The 18238-nt window shown below is 36.7% G+C and overlaps 1 protein-coding gene across 3 annotated transcripts in view; it reads left to right on the plus strand.

Moving 5' to 3' along the window:
• Positions 1-18238, plus strand: part of LOC128983559 (WD repeat-containing protein 91) — a 203035-nt gene that overhangs the window by 168550 nt on the left and 16247 nt on the right. For all 3 annotated transcript variants that reach the window (XM_054402876.1, XM_054402877.1, XM_054402875.1), the window contains exon 14: positions 1857-1994. In XM_054402876.1, the coding sequence (XP_054258851.1) occupies positions 1857-1994 (138 nt within the window). The remainder of the gene's footprint in view (positions 1-1856; positions 1995-18238) is intronic.

Genomic DNA, 18238 nt, shown 5'->3' on the forward strand with positions numbered 1-18238 from the left:
TGGCTTAAGTTGTCCAAGTGAGACACGAAACGATAAAAAACTGACACAAAAAAATAAAACTGCTCCTTGAGCTGAAAACGAAAAACTAAAACTTTAACTTCCTCACGTGTTTAACTTGGAACCAACTTTGACAGAAATTGTCCAGCAGAAATCTGTCTGCTGGAACAAACTTTGGGACGTTTGGGGAACTTTAAAAAGGGTTTTAAGAATTAAAAAAGAAAGTCCCAAGACGGATTAAGAAACGTTAACGAAAATATATTCCACCAACTGCAATACTTTACCAAATTAGTTGGTTAAAAATGTACGACTAGATCGGAGAGTCAGGCCTAGCCTTCAAGTTCGACCAAGTTCCGTTCACTACAACTGGTCGAGTAATATACAATAATCTGTAACTTAGTTACGAAACTTACCCGATGACGAAATTATATCAAAATATTCACTACAAAACAATACATACGAACTTAAGCTTTCAGAGCTTGCGATACGAACTTTAACTTGCACGAATTTTCGAGAACGACCCAAAAGCGAAACAAACTTACGAAAAGCCGGGATTACGAATGACAATTCTTCTCTCTTCTCTGTTCACCTCCCTCCCAATTCGAGACGAAAATTAACTCGCTCTCCGATTGGCCAACAGGACCAAAGTCAGCTGAGACCAGCGTCGGTGAAGGCAGGCGCATGACAGCTTCCACAAGCTTTATAGCTGCCTCGCACAAAAGGTGGCTCAGCTGCTCTTATTTTCTCCCGTAGCCCGCCCTCAGACGCAGTTGGACAACCAAACAACCAAACTGACACCAACGTCGTCTGCGATCTTGGAATTTGAGGTTAGGTGCGATGTCAGTTTAGCGTCGCGACTAGGGCACAACACCTTACCTTCAGCTGTTTAAGTTTCGTGGTTTAGCCGTTATTTTACCCCCTACACATTTGACCCGTTACAAATCTTTTATTGACTTTCACAAAAAAAAAAACTGCAAAAACAGCACGTAAACTGCAAACTTAATTAGGCCTTTAACCATCTCCATCTTTAACAACAAAACCAAGAGACCAGAAAACGCCAAATAAAAAGATCAATAAAAATGATTCTCCTATGCCTAGATTGTGCACGATTACGTGTGCCAGGTTTGCTAGTACTTTTATATTTCAGAAAATAAAATAGGCTGTTGCAATTAGCTGTTTATTTCATCAGCTGACTAAGTGCACGGTAAAAAGCTTAAATCGTGAAGTGCACGTTAATAGTAGTTTTCATTACTAGTCTTGAAAGTGACTTATTGTGGGGAGAGATTGCATTTACATGGGAGGCGAAGTTGAGCGTGGAAAAAGCTATCGAGCCCCACAATGGCACTTTTGAGACGAGTATTGAACATTTTTTTCATTACGATATTGAAAAACTTGTAAACAACATGAATATTTTTTTTTCCAACTTATTATCAAGAAAAAAAACCAAAACTCATAACGCTGATAGTTTTTGTGCTTATGTCACAGAAAACAGCAAATAATGCAACAGCTGATCGGTCAGCACCGCAAAATCCCATAACGGTTACTTTCCATGCACCACAAATGCACAGAAAGTTAAGGTTATGTAATTTTGCCGTGCAGTAGCGGGAATAACCTATTTTCTTAGCTCATTTTAGGTTTAGAAATTGTACTGTACATTTGTGTGTAGAGTAATGAAAAAGTACATTACGTTACTTTTCCATGTGTAGGCACGGCAAAGGGCAACTTTCCAGCCTATCAATACGGATGGAAAAGTACCTGTTTCTGTGTAGTATGATTTAATAGTATGTACCTTATCATAGTCCTAATTAAACAGTTCAGGGGCCACATAAGGAATTTTAAATTCTGAATTTTGTTTACAGTTGTACAGACACAGTTTTAACCAGCCCAAGCAGCCAGTGTGGGAGACAGTACTGCCAGCCGGGGTGTCCTGCTTCACCTTGGATCAGTCAGCCAGTCATGTCCTGCTGGGAGGCACCCAGGGAGCTGGTATACATCAGGTACCCACTCAACCTAGAAAACATAGATCAGCGTTTCACAACGCATGCATTTTTCCCCAAAAGGATATATTTAGGCTATTTTCAGGATTAAAACGAGATGCAGCATAAAGCAGGATTTAAGGCTCTTGATACTTGATTTTCTTTTTTTACTACTTTCCATAAGAAAAATAATCCCAGTTAGTAAAACAAAGTTTTAGCATAAAGTTATAAAAAGATTAAAAGACCTATTTTAACATGATAGACCACTCACAATAAAACAGGGGTTTTTACAAAACTCATGTGATACTAAACAGCATTTTCCATTTAATTAAATAACTCTTTAATCAGCATATTACACCTCATTGATATGATGGAAAGTAAATAAAAATAAGTTTGAGAATACTTTCACTTGTACTGTTCTTAAGAAGATGGTAAATACATATGAAATATGGTTCTGTTGATAGTTTTTTTATTGACTTTATAGGCTTACCTCCGTCAGTAGTCCAAAATTATGTTTTCTATTTCAACTAATGTTGATCAAAGCTAAAATGTTTCGTTGCACTGCAACATCGTCGGGGCTTTACGTCAAAAACATCAAATAATTTACATAAAATACAACACGGGACACGGAACATTTAAAACACAAAATAACACGATAGCGCTATCATGACACGGCACGGCAGCGGTTGTAGGTAGACTGGACACGGGTTATGTAATTTCGTCTCGTCCTTCTCTGTTATCAGCTCGGTGGTCAGCTGTTCCAGATGAGATAACAGTGTTGAAGAGGGAGTGGGACTTGAACTGTAGTTTATCATTGAGGATGTATTCCTTGTGTTCTTCGTCTATGTTCATTTTATATATTTCATACTCCTCAAGTGTGTCCAATTTATTACATTTCCCGCAATAATGTAAAACTTCCAAGCCGGTCATAATATCACTCATTGAGTGATTACAATCTACAAGGTGTTGGGCAAACGCAGACTTTTTTTTATAGTGTTTAGGATCTGGTCGGTGTTCTTTATATCGTGTTTGGAAGGCATAGCCTGTTTGCCCTATGTATTTACTTGGGCAATCCGGACAAGATATCCTATACACGCCGGTTTTATCTATTTTGTCACCTATCTCAGTTTTATTCGTCAACACGTTTCTAGTACGGTTTTTAGTTCTGAAGGCTAGTTCAATGCCTTGTTTAGCGAGTTCTTTCTTTAATGTGTGTTGGATAGTGTGACTGTATTCCACGCAGACATATTTGTTCTTTTCAGAGCTGTCAATCTTCACACCTTGTTTGTTTTTGTATTTTGTGATGAGCCTATCTACTAAACCGCTTTTGTAACCATTGGCTGTAGCAATATGTTTTATAATTTTGTATTCAGTTTCATAATTTTTATAGCGCGTTTATAGGAATGTTAACATCCTATGGACCAATGAATTAAATGCTGACATTTTTTGAGAATATGGATTGTTTTTGTTTATGGATTGTTGTGGATTGTTTGTACAGAAGTGGTTGGTTTCCTGTATATGCTATAATCGAAACTGTCGACAGTCTTCTTTATGGTTAAATCTAAAAAATGTATGCAGTCGGATTCTTCTGTTTCAAGCGTGAATTCTAATTTTGGCGCTATTTGATTTAAATATTTGAGGAGGAGGTTTAATTGTCTCTTGTTACCATCAAACAATACAATGGTGTCATCCACATATCTATAGTACATGAGTATCTTATCTTTGTATTTGTTTTTATCTGAAAATATGTTATTATTTTCAACGTGATTCAAGTAGATATCAGATAAGATACCTGATAGTGCCGATAGTGGCGATCCCATAGCAAATCCGTCGTTCTGTAAATAATATTTACCATTAAAAGTAAAATAGTTCTGACGGAGTACTTCAGTTAATAGTTGTAACATTTCATTTATTGCTTCAGGTAGTAAGTTTGAATGTTTATTTAGGTTGTCATAGACGATGTCCAGTGTGGTTTTCAATGGGACATTGGTATATAGGTTTACAATGTCAAATGAGGCAAGAGATTGGTGCATTTTTATTTTAAAGTCTTTAGTTTTATTTATGAAATCATAGGTGTTTTTTTCACTTCATTTCACACCAAAATAAAGAAATTGGTTAACCAGAGTACAGTGCAACGAAACATGTTAGCTTTGATCAACATTAGTTGAAATAGAAAACACAATTTTGGACTACTGACGGAGGTAAGCCTATAAAGTCATTATCCGTAGTCCAGGGGCTATCAGAATGAATAATAGTTTTTTTTATTGAACACACTCGCTGGAACCTACATTTCTCCCTCTTCTTCTTCAATATGTAACAATCCTTCAAAGTTGTGCATGTGCTTAAAAAAAATGTATATTTTTTAACCAGATTTACATGAGTTGAGAACATGCATTGGTTATGTAAATTACAGTAATACATAAAATATCTACAAAGTACAATACAATACGATATTCTTTATTGTTCATTCGTTAAGAATTACAATAGTGTCAATACAATAGTGAATTGTATGTGTTAATTTCCATAATTTTCCTTTATTGTGTAGAAGGGTCTTGCGATTAGCCACTTCTTCAACTCCTGGTGTAGCTTGTTGCCAGTCAGGTCTCTCAGGTAGTCAGGTAGATGGTTCCTCAGTTTGCAGCCGGTGTAGGAAGGTTTTTTTCCCAAAGAGTTGTTCGGTGAACTGGTAGGGCAAATTTGGAGCCATGACGGGTGTTGTAGTGGTGCAGGTCTTGGTTTCTTAGGGGGTTTATTTCATCCACATACTTTATGGTTTCAAGTATGTAGAGAGACACCACTGTGAGGATTCCTAGGTTTGCGAATGCTAGTCTGCAAGTCTGTGGTGGGACAAGGTTGGCGAGGGCTCTTATGGCTTTCTTCTGAAGAACAAGGATTCGATTCATATTTTTTGTTGAAGTTCCTCCCCACACTGTCAAGCCATATCTAATATGCGACTCTACCAGTGCAAAGTAAGCTGTTTTGGCCACAGAGAGTCCGCCTATGTAGTTTATTCTTCTGATGACATATATTCTGGCACTGATTTTTTTGCTTTGGTGGTTGATGTGCTCTTTCCATGTTAGTTTGTTATCAAGGATAACACCGAGAAATTTTGTATGGTTTTCTATTGTTACATCCTCTAATTGAGGGACTATGTCTTTTTTCTTACTGAAATTCAGAGTTGTAGTTTTTGTGGGGTTTATTGCTAAGTCATTGTTCTTTGAGTAGAGGATGGCTTTATTTAGGATCGATTTTGAATTAAGGTACAGGCTTTGGGCTGTGTTGTCCTTGATCAAAATGGTTGTGACATCTGCATACATGATTGCAACAGCATTTTCACTCTCAACAAGTTCCTTATCCTACATGCCATAAGCTATTTATATTTTTTTTACATTTTGTTTAGAAATGTCCTCATTATGCCCATGACTGCCTGTCAGTAATAAACTCGCGAACACGGTAGTAGCTGATTTTAGTAATTTCTGGAGATTTTTTTTATATTACCGTGTCCGACTTAATTTTTAGATGATTTGGCAAAGCATTGAAGAGCAGGATTCCGTTGTAATATAGATTTTTTTTTAGAAGTAGAATGCTTAGGTATCTGAAGATTGAGGCTGTTTCGCAGATAATATGGGCAAGATCTGGGGGTTGCAAAGAGAAGTTGTTTAAAAAAAGAGTGTTTCAAGAATGTACAAGCAAGGAAAAGTTAAAATACTTGAACACAAAAATAAATCTTTACAAGAAGTTCTTGGACTGATTTTAAGATAGTTCGAATTGCTCTTTTTTGGAGTCGAAATAAAAATCTAGTTCTCTAATTCTCGCATCTCCATGTCGGTACTGTGTAGACCAAATGAGGAAAGATGACACCATAATAGGCTGTCAGAAGGACATTCTGATCGGAGAAATGTGATAGTTGCCTTAAAAGGAAGATACCGGACCCCACTCTCATGCATACATTGTCGACGTGGTCATGAAATCGGAGGTTTTTGTCTAATATTAGACCAAGGAATTTTACAGTGTCTGAAGACTCAATTTCTATATCGTCTAGAAGGATGTTTATAAAAGGATTGCCTTGGATTGAAAAAGGGACCAATTCAGTTTTGTTGGGATTGAGGTTCAGTAAATTGGAGTCAAACCACTGCTTAGTATTATTTGCATCAGTAAAAGATTTTATTTCCAATTCCTTGGCAGTTGAGCTAGACAGGGCTACAGATATATCATCCGCAAAAAGGCAGACCACCCCAGCCTCAACACTTGAAGTCAATTCATTTACATAAATAAAGAACAGTGCAGGTCCAGGGACAGATCCCTGGGGAACCCCACGAGTGACGATGTCCCGAGAGGAGACAAAGGGTCAAGCACACCCAGAACTGTCAACTCCTCTGACCTCAACAAACTGCTCCCTCTTGCGGAGATATGAAGAGAACCACTCCTGTGCCAGCACTCTCACCCCAATGGAATCCAGTTTAATGAGAAGTACATCGTGGTTTACGTTATCAAAGGCTTTGCTCAGATCAAAGAAAAGCTCTAAAGCATTTTCTCATGAGTCTAGAGCCTGTACTACTTTATTTATTAGGGTAAACTAAACATTGCATTAGTTGTTATTTTTCCTTTTACAAACCCAAATAGATTCTTAAACATAACATTATTTTTTTCTAAAAATGTTGTTAATCTTATAATTACTACCTTTACCTTTTCAAATATTTTAGATATGGTTGAGACTAGAGTTATGGGTCTGTAGTTACCACACATTGTTGGTTTGCTTTTTTTAAACAATGGTTTCACAACGGAGGTCTTTAGTGAGTCAGGGAACATTCCAGTTATAAATGAACTGTTGATTATACAGGGTGCGGCAAAAAAACCGACCTATTTTCTGCAGAGCACTGTTCAGCGACAGGTTTTTTTTTTTTTTTTTTTTTTTAAATAGAGGGCCAGGCTTACAAGTTACCATGGGATTGCATCGCAGCTAGAACAGCTTATTGTGCACCCTCGTTCACAGATCCTCATTCTCCGTCAAATCCCAGGTCTTTGGTGAACCGTGAGAGCCTTTTGACTATGGTGAACTGTTTTTCCCTTTGATCTCCCATCAATAGGCCAAGGGATCTCATACGCAGACCTGTAGGGCTGGGCACATAAATATACCTTCACAGCTTTCACAAGGTCTCTGGCTGGGGCAAGCCGTGGCGAGATTTCCCCGAAAGGACTCAGCTCCTGAACTTGCTTGACCAGCCAATCCTTTGTGGCTGCGTCAGCACAACCTCCACCTTTATTCCTGGAGGCTTCATTAGAGTCAGCTTTGGGGGTACCACCCTTGCCCTGCTTTTTCCCAGCATCCTAGTTCCCGGAGGAACTGGCTTTGCAGGCAGCAGAGTTAGGGTGCTTGGCAGCCCACACCAGCCTCCTCTCACTTCTGGATAGCACCTTTTCGCCTTTGGCTAAAGCATCCGCTATCCTCCGTCTTTGCAACTCATCCCTGGAAAGTCGTTTTTCGTACGAGGGATCTCATACGCAGACCTTGTAGGGCTGGGCACATAAATATACCTTCACAGCTTTCACAAGGTCTCTGGCTGGGGCAAGCCGTAGCGAGATTTTCCTGAAAGGACTCAGCTCCTGAACTTGCTTGACCAGCCAATCCTTTGTGGCTGCGTTAGCACAGCCTCCACCTTTCTTCCTGGAGGCTTCATTAGAGTCAGCTTTGGGGGTACCACCCTTGCTCTGCTTTTTCCCAGCATCCTAGTTCCCGGAGGAACTGGCTTTGCAGGCAGCAGAGTTAGGGTGCTTGGCAGCCCACACCAGCCTCCTCTCACTTCTGGTTAGCACCTTTTCGCCTTTGGCTTAAGCATCCGCTATTCTCCATCTTTGCAACTCACCCCTGGAAAGTCGTTTTTCGTTCCTTTCCGGTTTCTGCGAGCTTGTCGTCATTGTCAGATTTCAGTAGACCTTCCTCCTCCATTTGGGTCAGATTGTCTACATTGTTCTCACGAATACCGGGTATTTAAGTCCACCTCCCCAGTGACCCGATTAGAGAGGTAAGGGGTGCGTACGACTGGGTTACCCCTGGTTCCCAGAAGGCTCCGTTAAGACACTGAATATTAGGCCCTCAGTGCCACAAGACTCTTGGCACGGATCGCATTACACCTTAGTCTAGGGCCCCCCTCACTTGGTTCTGTAGGTGGACCAACACCCAGTGGCAGAAGGTAGCTCTCCGCAGCTAACAAGTGAGAGTTGGGGTTTAGGTTGTGGCCAATCTGCCGAACCAACCCCGCATGCGAGGTTTGGCCGGAACGGCGTGAAATTTTCTCCCACTCACTAAACCCCCATACCTTCCTCAGCGACAGGTCGTCCTAGAGTGGTGGGAGTAGGCTCGTTGGAAAGCCTACACAATGCCATTTATTGTGGTCGCCTGAGCTAGTGCGGTCGTTTTTATAAAATAGTGAATTCATTCATTGCTACTCAGCGGCAGTTTCATGCATTCTTTTAATTAAGGCGACATGGAGAAGTACCGTTGCGTAGCACAATAATGCGGTGGGTAACTTACTTTAGGACAACGGCTTCTGCGTAGAAAAGGAAGCTGACAGGCCTTCCAAAGTCAGAACGGACGCCAAACAACAAACATTCGATAGAGTTCGTGCTGCTGTGGAAAATAGTCCTCGTATGCCAGCCCGAAAACAAGCGGCTGCCTTGAACATGTCTGACCGCTCAGTTATACGAATTTTGAGGTTAATTTTCATCCCTATGGATTAGAATAATAATCTGTATAATTTGGCAACCATCTATACAGATAATCACGACAGAACCTCTCTATGTTGACCTAATTGAATAAAAGAACGGAACTGCCGCTGAGTTGCAATGACTAAATCATTACTTTTTTCAAACGACTCGATAATAACCGCACGTAGCTCATACGACCACTGCTCTATGACAAAAAAATGGCATTGTATAGGCTTTCCAACGAGCTTACTCCCACCACCCTCAGACGACCTGTCGCTGAACAGTGCGCTGCAGAAAATGGATCGGTTTTTTGCCGTACCCTGTATTTGCTAGGGGTTTCGAAATTAAGTGTCCAATTTCTTTAATAACATTAGGTGAACATGTCTTGATTACATTACAGGTAACATTAGGTGATTTGATTATTATTTGATTTGATTATTTCTCGGATCCAAGTAAACGTGAGGTTTTGAAGGCTGCGATGTCTATCTTTGATCCTTTGGGACTAGTCACCCCTACTACAATCAAAGGTCGAATGTTAGTGCAAGAGATTTGGAGAACAAAACAAACATGGGATGAAGTACTAACAACAGGACTTACTAAGAAATGGCAAGAATGGTTGGAAGAAGTTAAACAACTACAATATTTTACCATTCCGAGATGCTATTTCAAAACCCTTATGATAAATGAGGTTGAGCTACATGTCTTTGTCGATGCAAGTGAAGAAGCGTACTCCGCTGTTGGATATCTAAGACATAAGAATACTAAAGAGAATACTGGATACAACACTATGTTGGTTATGTCGAGGGCAAAGGTGGCTCCTCTAAAACCAACTACCATACCAAGACTGGAACTACAAGCTGCTGTCCTTGGATGTAGGCTTGTTAAAACAATTATACACGACCTAGACATCAACATCGTCCTAAAAATATTTTGGTCAGATTCTGTTACAGTGTTACATTGGATAAAATCTGATCCAAGAAGCTTTAAACAATTTGTTTCTAACCGACTTGTGGAAATCCTTGAAGTTTCACAAGCTGATGAATGGAAGTGGGTGCCATCAAAATATAACCCTGCTGATATCGCTACTAGAAGCAACCAGAAATTCACTACAAGTACTCATGAATTTTGGACTTATGGCCCCGAGTTTCTAAAATACGACTCAAGTCATTGGCCACAGCAACCGACAACCTTGCAAACAAAAAACAGTGAAGAGGTGAAACAAAAGTTCGTTGGGTTACTCAACGAAGACAAAGAAGACGTTATCAATATTGAGAGATTTTCTTCCTGGAATAAGGTAACACGAGTAACTGCGTGGGTTCTGAGATACATTGGTATATTGCAATCCAGGATCAAAAGAAATGACAAAGACAGACTGAAGAAGAACTATAACCCCAGATTGATACTGGAACTTCAACCAGATGAAATTCTTAAGGCTGAACACATCTTAGTGTTGAATTCCCAAGACAAAAGTTTTAAAGAAGAAAAGGCATTATTAAGAAATAGCAAGTCACTACCGAAGTCAAGTAAAATATTCACGTTGGTTCCTTTCGTTGACGAGAAAGACCTCATCAGGATGTCTACAAGAATACGAAATTCTCCTGAGATAAGCACTGACCGAAGATACCCAATTATTTTAGATGGAAAATGTCATGTAGCAAGACTTATTGTGAAGAACTTCCATGAAAAATGCTTCCACCAAGGAATAGAAACCGTAATGAACATGACAAGAGAACGGTATTGGATACTTAATCTTCGCACAATAGTGAAGAAAGTGCAAAGAAGCTGTATGCGTTGTAGGATTGACAACGCCAAACCAAGTCCACCTCAAATGGCACCCCTGCCAATGTCACAAGTAGTCAAGGCACAGTATCCTTTCTTTTACACTGGTGTTGACTATTTTGGCCCAACTGAAGTGACTGTTGGCCGAAGACATGAAAAGCGATACGGTGTAATATTTACATGCCTTTCTACACGTGCAATTTATCTCGAAGTGGCACATTCGTTAAGTATGGAGAGTTGCGTTATGGCAATTCAAAGGTTTATAAGCCGGAAACCTTGCCCATCTGAGATGTTTTCTGACAATGGTACGAATTTTGTAGGAACAGACAATGAACTTCGAAATGCTGTTAAGTCTTTAAATAACGCCCAGATTCAACGGACAGTCGTCAAGAGTGGGATTAATTGGAATTTCATTACTCCCCGTGCGCCACACATGGGAGGATGTTGGGAGAGACTGATAAGGTCAGTAAAAACAGCATTGAAAAGTGTCATGTGATCCCAGTACCCAAAAGATGAAGAACTGCAGACGTTTTTGACTCGCGTGGAGTTTATTATTAACTCACGTCCACTCACACACTTATCAATTGACCCGTTGGACCCTGAGCCGATCACACCAAACCACTTTCTACGCGAAGCCTACAAAATAAATATTGATGAAGATAAACTATGTAAGAAACAACTAGCCCGCGTAAGAATACTTTTGGATAGTTTTTTGAAGCGTTGGGTCCACGAATACCTGCCCTGTTTATCAAGACGTTGCAAGTGGCACAAAAGAATCAATCAAATCAAATCAAATCATCTTTATTCATTTTTTGTATTTACATGAATACATTGAATAGAGTCAAATCTTACAACTAATAAATGTCCTTAATTAAAATATGATGGTTACAAATAAAACTGTTTTTATGTTGTTGTATGACAATGACACTAATAATTTTTTTTTATTTTACATTCCTTGAATTAAAAAAATCTTTACTTGAAAAGATAGGATGAGTCAATAGGTTCTATTGATTTAAGGCGGGTTTTGAAACTGTTATATTTTTTTTCACAAAGAATATTCTTAGGCAGATTATAAAGAAATTTAGTACCAATAAAAGTTGTTTTATTTTCAAAAATCTGTAATTTATGTGGTTCTACATATCTTTTATTTCTCAAGTTGTATGTATGTGATTTTTGACTGTATTTTTGTGTGTTAAATTTTTTTACATGTAAAATGGTTTCAAATATATATAGGTCATAAACCGTCATGATACCTAATTTTGAAAAATATGGTTTTGTAGATTTTCTATTTTTTATATTAAAGATAATTCGTAATGCTTTCTTTTGCTGTTTCAGAATTTTTTTAAGGTTTTTATTGCTAGTCCCGCCATTTATAGCAATACCGTAAGCCATATGCGAGTTGATCAGAGCAAAATAGATTGATTTGAGAGTATCAATATTGCATACATGAGACATTTGTCTCAAAGCATGTATGCCAGTTGACATTTTATTTACTACATGATCAACATGCTTATCCCAACTCAAATTCTCGTCTAGAATCAATCCAAGGAATTTTGTATGGTTTACTTGAATAATTTTTTATCCATCTAGCTGAACGTTTGGTTGTAATTTTAATCTAGCCTGTTTTGTATTGAATGATAAAAAATTTGATTTATTTGAATTAATTAAAAGATTTTTACTGTTTGAAAATTCACTGACTGATACAAGATTTAAAAATGTTTTAAGCTCTATTTCTTCCTGGGATTCCCCTGTAACTGTGATACTGGTATCATCAGCATACAGGCATACAGAACCTCCTGCATTTATAGCTTTTGGCAGTCCTCTCATGTAGGATTGCAGATACCTTAATCTAATTGTCATAAACCGTTTCCACACTCCGGACTACTTGCCTTTACTACTTCCTTCATCACTTCCTACGTCGCGGACCTGTTTCCTTCCTTTCCCATAGCATTTTAGGATTGCAGATACCTTATCTAATCGTCATAAACAGATCCCACACTTCGCGCTGCTAGCCTTTACTAGGCCTACCTACAATATATCGAGTAATCTTCAATATAATCTTTGCTCAAATATAGTAACAAGTGATGTTTTTCCTTTTGTACTGTATTTTGTAACGTACTGTGGGTAGATGGCTTATTATGCCACTAACATAATAACTAACATGCTACAACTTCAAGTCTTTTGTTTACTTTTTCCTTGTTATTTAATTTAACCAACATGGTTCCTTAGCAACCCATAAGACTAATGTTAAATACCCCCGCCGCAGCAAACCTGCAGACTAAGCGAATTTCCATTTGCCTGATTGGATTTACACTAAAATGTCTCCTTAAAAATATAACATTTATTCCCTATTTAAATAGCATTAGTTTAACGAGTACAGGTTTGCTGCAACAGGGAGGGTAAAAAGGTGTTTTTGTAAAATGTTAATAGTTTAGTATGCAATTTTTATTTTAAGTATTTATTTACAATCTATTCTATACTAGAACAATAAATAAATTTCATGACCATTTTAACATGGGTTAGATACACTCCATCAAGTGCACTAACATAAAAAACTTTTAAAAAGTTTAACTAAAAACGATTTGGAAGGTCTATTGGATTAACTCTTTTGAGCCTATATGTCGCTTCACTATTATCGAGGAGGTTAACTGCCAGGAAATTTGGATGGATTTCTAATTTTCTTTGATATTTTTCACTTCGTTTTTTTATTTCTTCTCTAACATAGGGTAATTTTGTATCTTGATGAATAACTTTATTTGTGACAAACCAAGGTGCTTGTAAAATTGTTCTTAGTGTTTTGGATTGAAATCGTTGAACTATTTCTATGTTCGAGTTTGAAGTTGTTCCCCAGAGTTGGATGCCGTAGGTCTAAATAGGTTTCAATATAATTTTGTATAAAAGTAATTTATTTTCAACAGATAATTTTGAATTTCGACCAATAAGCCAATTTAGTTTGTTTGTTTTTAAATTTAAATGAAGTCGTTTGTTCCAAATGTGTGAATGCCATGTAAGCCATCTGTCGAGATGCATACCAAGGTACTTAACTTCGTTGGATTGTGGAAGCATGACATTATTCAATGTTACTGGGGGGCAAGTTCTTGTAGACATAGTAAATGTAACTTGAACAGATTTTTTTTTATTTACTTTCATTTTCCAATTCTGTAGCAACTGAGACAAATCGTCTAATGCAGCCTGAATGTTTGATGATGCCAGAATAGGATCCTGATTTGATGATAAAAAAGCAGTGTCGTCTGGAAAGGAATTTTCCAAATGTAATCAAAATATGCTCATAAACAAGCAAACTACAACAGTTTACAATTTTCTCCATAAGAATAACATGGGAATTTTAAATTTACACTTTTTTTTAATTTTCTCCGCAACCATTAGGCATACAATAATGCTTCAATATACTAAATTATTTCTTTTTTTAACCTCTACAAAATGGTTGGGAAAAAATTTTATGTTTTTAGGGTCAAAATGGGAAAAACCTATTTTTACCCCATAAAACCCCCCATAAACCCCTGTTCTCATAGTCCGATCATGCTGGTTCGCGAACTCGTTCGTATAAACGTAGGTTTACACGTTTGTACCAAGTTTGATCAAAATCAGTTGATTTTTGCTCAAGTTATCGCGCTAACGGACACATATATAAATACTAGCTGTTGTACCCGTGCTTTGCAACGGGAAGAGGACACAAAATAGATACATTTTAATCTTTACATCTGTTGCATATAATAGTTACACATCCGCCAACATTTTTAGAAACGAAATTTAACTTTTATGGCCTTAATAGAAACATTTAAGTTATGACTTTAAATCTGGTAAGTAGTGGGTACCACCATTTCATCTCCCTTAATTACATATATTTTTATTTATTATTGACATTTTAAATTTCAATTTTGAAGTTATTACTAATTATTAAATTTAAATGAACATTTTTTTTTTAAATTTCACTCTATATTAAATCACAAATCCTTCCATCTTCAGTATCTTGTACAATAAATCATTAGCAAAACTAAGTCAGCTGTTATAAACTTTAGAAATATTGCTGTGCCTTACCAATACAGTTTTTTGAAATATTAAAGAAACTATATCTATAAGGTACTATAAAAAATTTCAAACAAATAATTTAGCATTAAAGACAATACAGTTTTTTGAAATATTAAAGAAACTATATCTATAGGTACTATAAAAGATTTTAAACAAATAATTTAGCATTAAAGACAGTAGACAAAACTAATAGGATTATAAAAACATCAAGGACTAAAAAATGTAACAGAAAATACAGTAGGCCTATATGTTTACGAGACCTTGCCGTCAGACCGTCACCGCCTTTTTTTCGTCTGTCTAGAAACGGGACAGCGGAATTGAAATCCGAACTAAACATCTGACCGCGGGTTTCTGCTTCTGTCATCACCGAGCTTGTTTTAAATTACGCGGGAACAAAGTACAGTAGCCGTTTAATCTATATATATAATAAGCTAAGCCGATTTTTGTAAACAGAACTCCTCCCACATTTTTGGACCGATTTTGATGATTGAAGTGTCAAAAAAATGGCCCTGATCTGTAGTTTTGCAAAGTGTTTTTGGTTTTTTGAAATCTTTATTAGTTTGGGCAGGATCTTCCATTAAAGTTGGGTTTTCTTCCATAAGATTAACATGGGGAAATCTAAATATTTAATTGGAAACTTTGTCTCCACTAATTTGAGAGAACGGCTGGACGTAGAAACTTGGTAGAGGTCTCCAAAGAAAGGCCTTGGTCTGTAGATGAGTTAACAAAAGAAACACGAAGTAAATTCCCTTAGGGCTCTGCCCCAGAAGCTTTTAAAGATACCTTGACAAATTTGTTTACATTTTGGCCATGTAGATAATACTGTTTAATGAAACAGCTGTTGATTTTTCAATTGTGTTTTAAACAACACACATTTATTGGGAGTTACTAAATTGTCCAAAAGAAGTATTTGCAATGTTATTTTCTGATTATAAAATTTATTTTCTTCTGTATCATGTCATGTTTTGCAATATAACATTCCATTACGAAATCAGTGGAAATTCCTTTTATCACAGAACTCTTACAATAATTTCTTATTGAACTATCTTATATCTGCTGTACGGGTTGTTGTCTGCCTTTTCCCCCACTTTTGCTTATATTTTATCATATTATGATACAGATCGTCATAGGTTCACGAGATTATTGTTATACATGTTTTCAATCATTGGAAAAATTATACAAGTGCAGAAGGGCACGTTGCCCCCAGTGTCCATATTTTGCTAAATTAATAGTAGTTTACAGCAACTGGATAAAACAATTTACAATATTTATGTAGAAATATGTGCATGATTTAGAAAGTCATTAAGCTGTAAAATTGCAATTTACTACAGACTTTTCAGAGAGGTTACTTCGATGTTGTTAATTCAACTTAGTGATAACATAATATGAATAAGTATACAAATAAGAATTTGAACTCTTAGAGAGCCTTTGAATGTTATTAGAATAACGAAATGGGTTGTGCATGTTTACTAACGCTACTCAGCAACAAAAACCATTTAATTTATCTCTAAAAATATATTCTTAAAGTGCACTGAGCAGCAGCCTCGAAAATACTATGTAACTTACCCATATAGTTACAAAATGCTCAAACTCACATTGTTACATTTATATTTATACGTATATTTCTCCAGCAGATTATTATCTGCAGAAGAAGTTTATTGTGCTCCTATCGTGTGTAATAACATCCAAACACAGAAACCTGGCCTAAAATGGTACCTATCTTGACAGATTATTTGAAGTGATCTATATTACAGACCGTGGCTCACTGGGTTGTTAACATGATTTAAAATAACACGGCATTTTGGCTGTAAAAAAGGCACAAAGAGTAAATACTATTTAAGCAGCTACTGTCATGACAGAAAGGTCATATTCCTTTTAAACTTGATCACATCATCCTTTATAAGATACTTTGTTTAACAATGTATGTAAACGTCAATATTGACGTAACATCCAATTTACAGTATTTATTGCTTTTTGGAAATGTGGCATTGTTATGTAATTTGAATTATTTGTTGCCAATGAAGCCGCACAACCATATAAACGAGGAGGTCCCTAACAGTTTAAGAGTAAAAGCCAACTTCACTTCAAAGTATATTCAAATAGATCCACTAGATCCTAACTTTCCGTAGATGAATAATTAGCTTTAAGCCGATTTCGACGGGTTTCACCTAGTGTTAAATATAAGTCTAAATATGTTAATTGAAAATTATTTCTAGAATAATTATTAAAAATTACAAATAGCTATATAAGTCCAAATAAAGATGAATTACATAAAAATCCTAACTATTATTACTTGTTGTTTACACTGTTTAAATAACAAAAGTATAGAAAGAAAAAGTTTAATTCCATTCCATGTCATTCTAAATTATAGCTTACAGGTAGGCCTATTTTCAGCTGTGAACATTTTAAAACTAGTAACATAGATCGTGTTAAAATTCCTGGTCTTCGTCTTCAAAATAAATTCTTCTTCAAAAGCGACAATTTAACACATATTATATTATACACTAACACACACAAATAATATTAACATTTATTTACAACATTTTCTTCATCTTGGAAACTGTAACAACAAAATGAACATAAAAATTAGGCTATTTTAAATGAGAAATATCTTATTGTGAATTTTCTATAGGCCTACTTGTTTATTTTGTTTGTTTGTCAGTGTCACAAGTTACTCAACATGGGTCTACGTTTATGTTTGTAGGTTCTCTGTGAAAATATCTGGGATGTCAGTGTGTGTGTTCAAGTTCAAAAACTTTTATTTCAGTAAAAGATTTCACTAGCATACCACTGGGCCGAGTGAATACAAGTACAGCAAGTATTTACTTGCGAGTAAATACTTGCAAGTATTCATCGTTCAGGTAATATCTTGTGAATAAAAGCGACTCTTTACTTGCAAGTAAATCCTATACTCTAATACGAGCTATTTGCTTTTATGTATGTATGCTTGCACCAAGATCTTGAAAACGGCTCCGACGATTGTCTTCAAATGTTGTAAATAGTTTATTTTTGGTCTAAAAACGAGTTTATTGCAGTTAGAACTGCCAACAATAGTTATTTGTGTAACTAGTGGTGAAAGTGGCACTTTGCTGCACACGAGAGCAATGTTTACGGAATGATCTCGAGTGCAGCAAAGGCCTTTTTCACTCGTGTTACACATTATATTTTTCCTACAGTCACTATAAAGCATATAAATAATTAGTCTTTCAAACACTATACAACACGTTTTTAGGTTCAGCTGGCAACACAAATGGTGTCCTAGAGAAAGTAGTACCCGCGGTCCGTATCACTCCGCTATTTTTCCTCGGCAAGAAATGTGCTCCGCGTTTTGAGAATATAGTTCCGTATGTTTTTGTAATTTGAAGTGGTTTCCGCGCCTAAAAAAAATGCTTTAAAGGTATTTTCTTGTTTATTAAGATCGTAGGAATGTTTTAAAAACGTTTAAAAGAAAAGTCCAGTAAGTTCAGAAATACCGAAACTATAAACACGAAATGACAGGTTAAATCGTAGTTATAATAGTCAATCAGCTGCTCATAGTATTATATTTATATTATTATCATTAAGTGTTGCCAACCTATTTTCAAGCGTACACAGATTACGTGCATAATAGAACCACGCTGTTTTGTGTTGTTTCGTTGGAATCATGATGTGCGGCAAAGTATAAACCGTACGGCAAAGTATAAATATGCAGCAATTAGCAGCTTTCTGTACTATAAACAGTACAAGGAAGC

The sequence above is a fragment of the Macrosteles quadrilineatus genome, unplaced genomic scaffold, assembly GCF_028750875.1.
Source record: "Macrosteles quadrilineatus isolate MER2022 unplaced genomic scaffold, UCM_ALF_1.0 Scaffold_1__1_contigs__length_201487025, whole genome shotgun sequence".
Lineage (NCBI taxonomy): Eukaryota > Metazoa > Arthropoda > Insecta > Hemiptera > Cicadellidae > Macrosteles > Macrosteles quadrilineatus.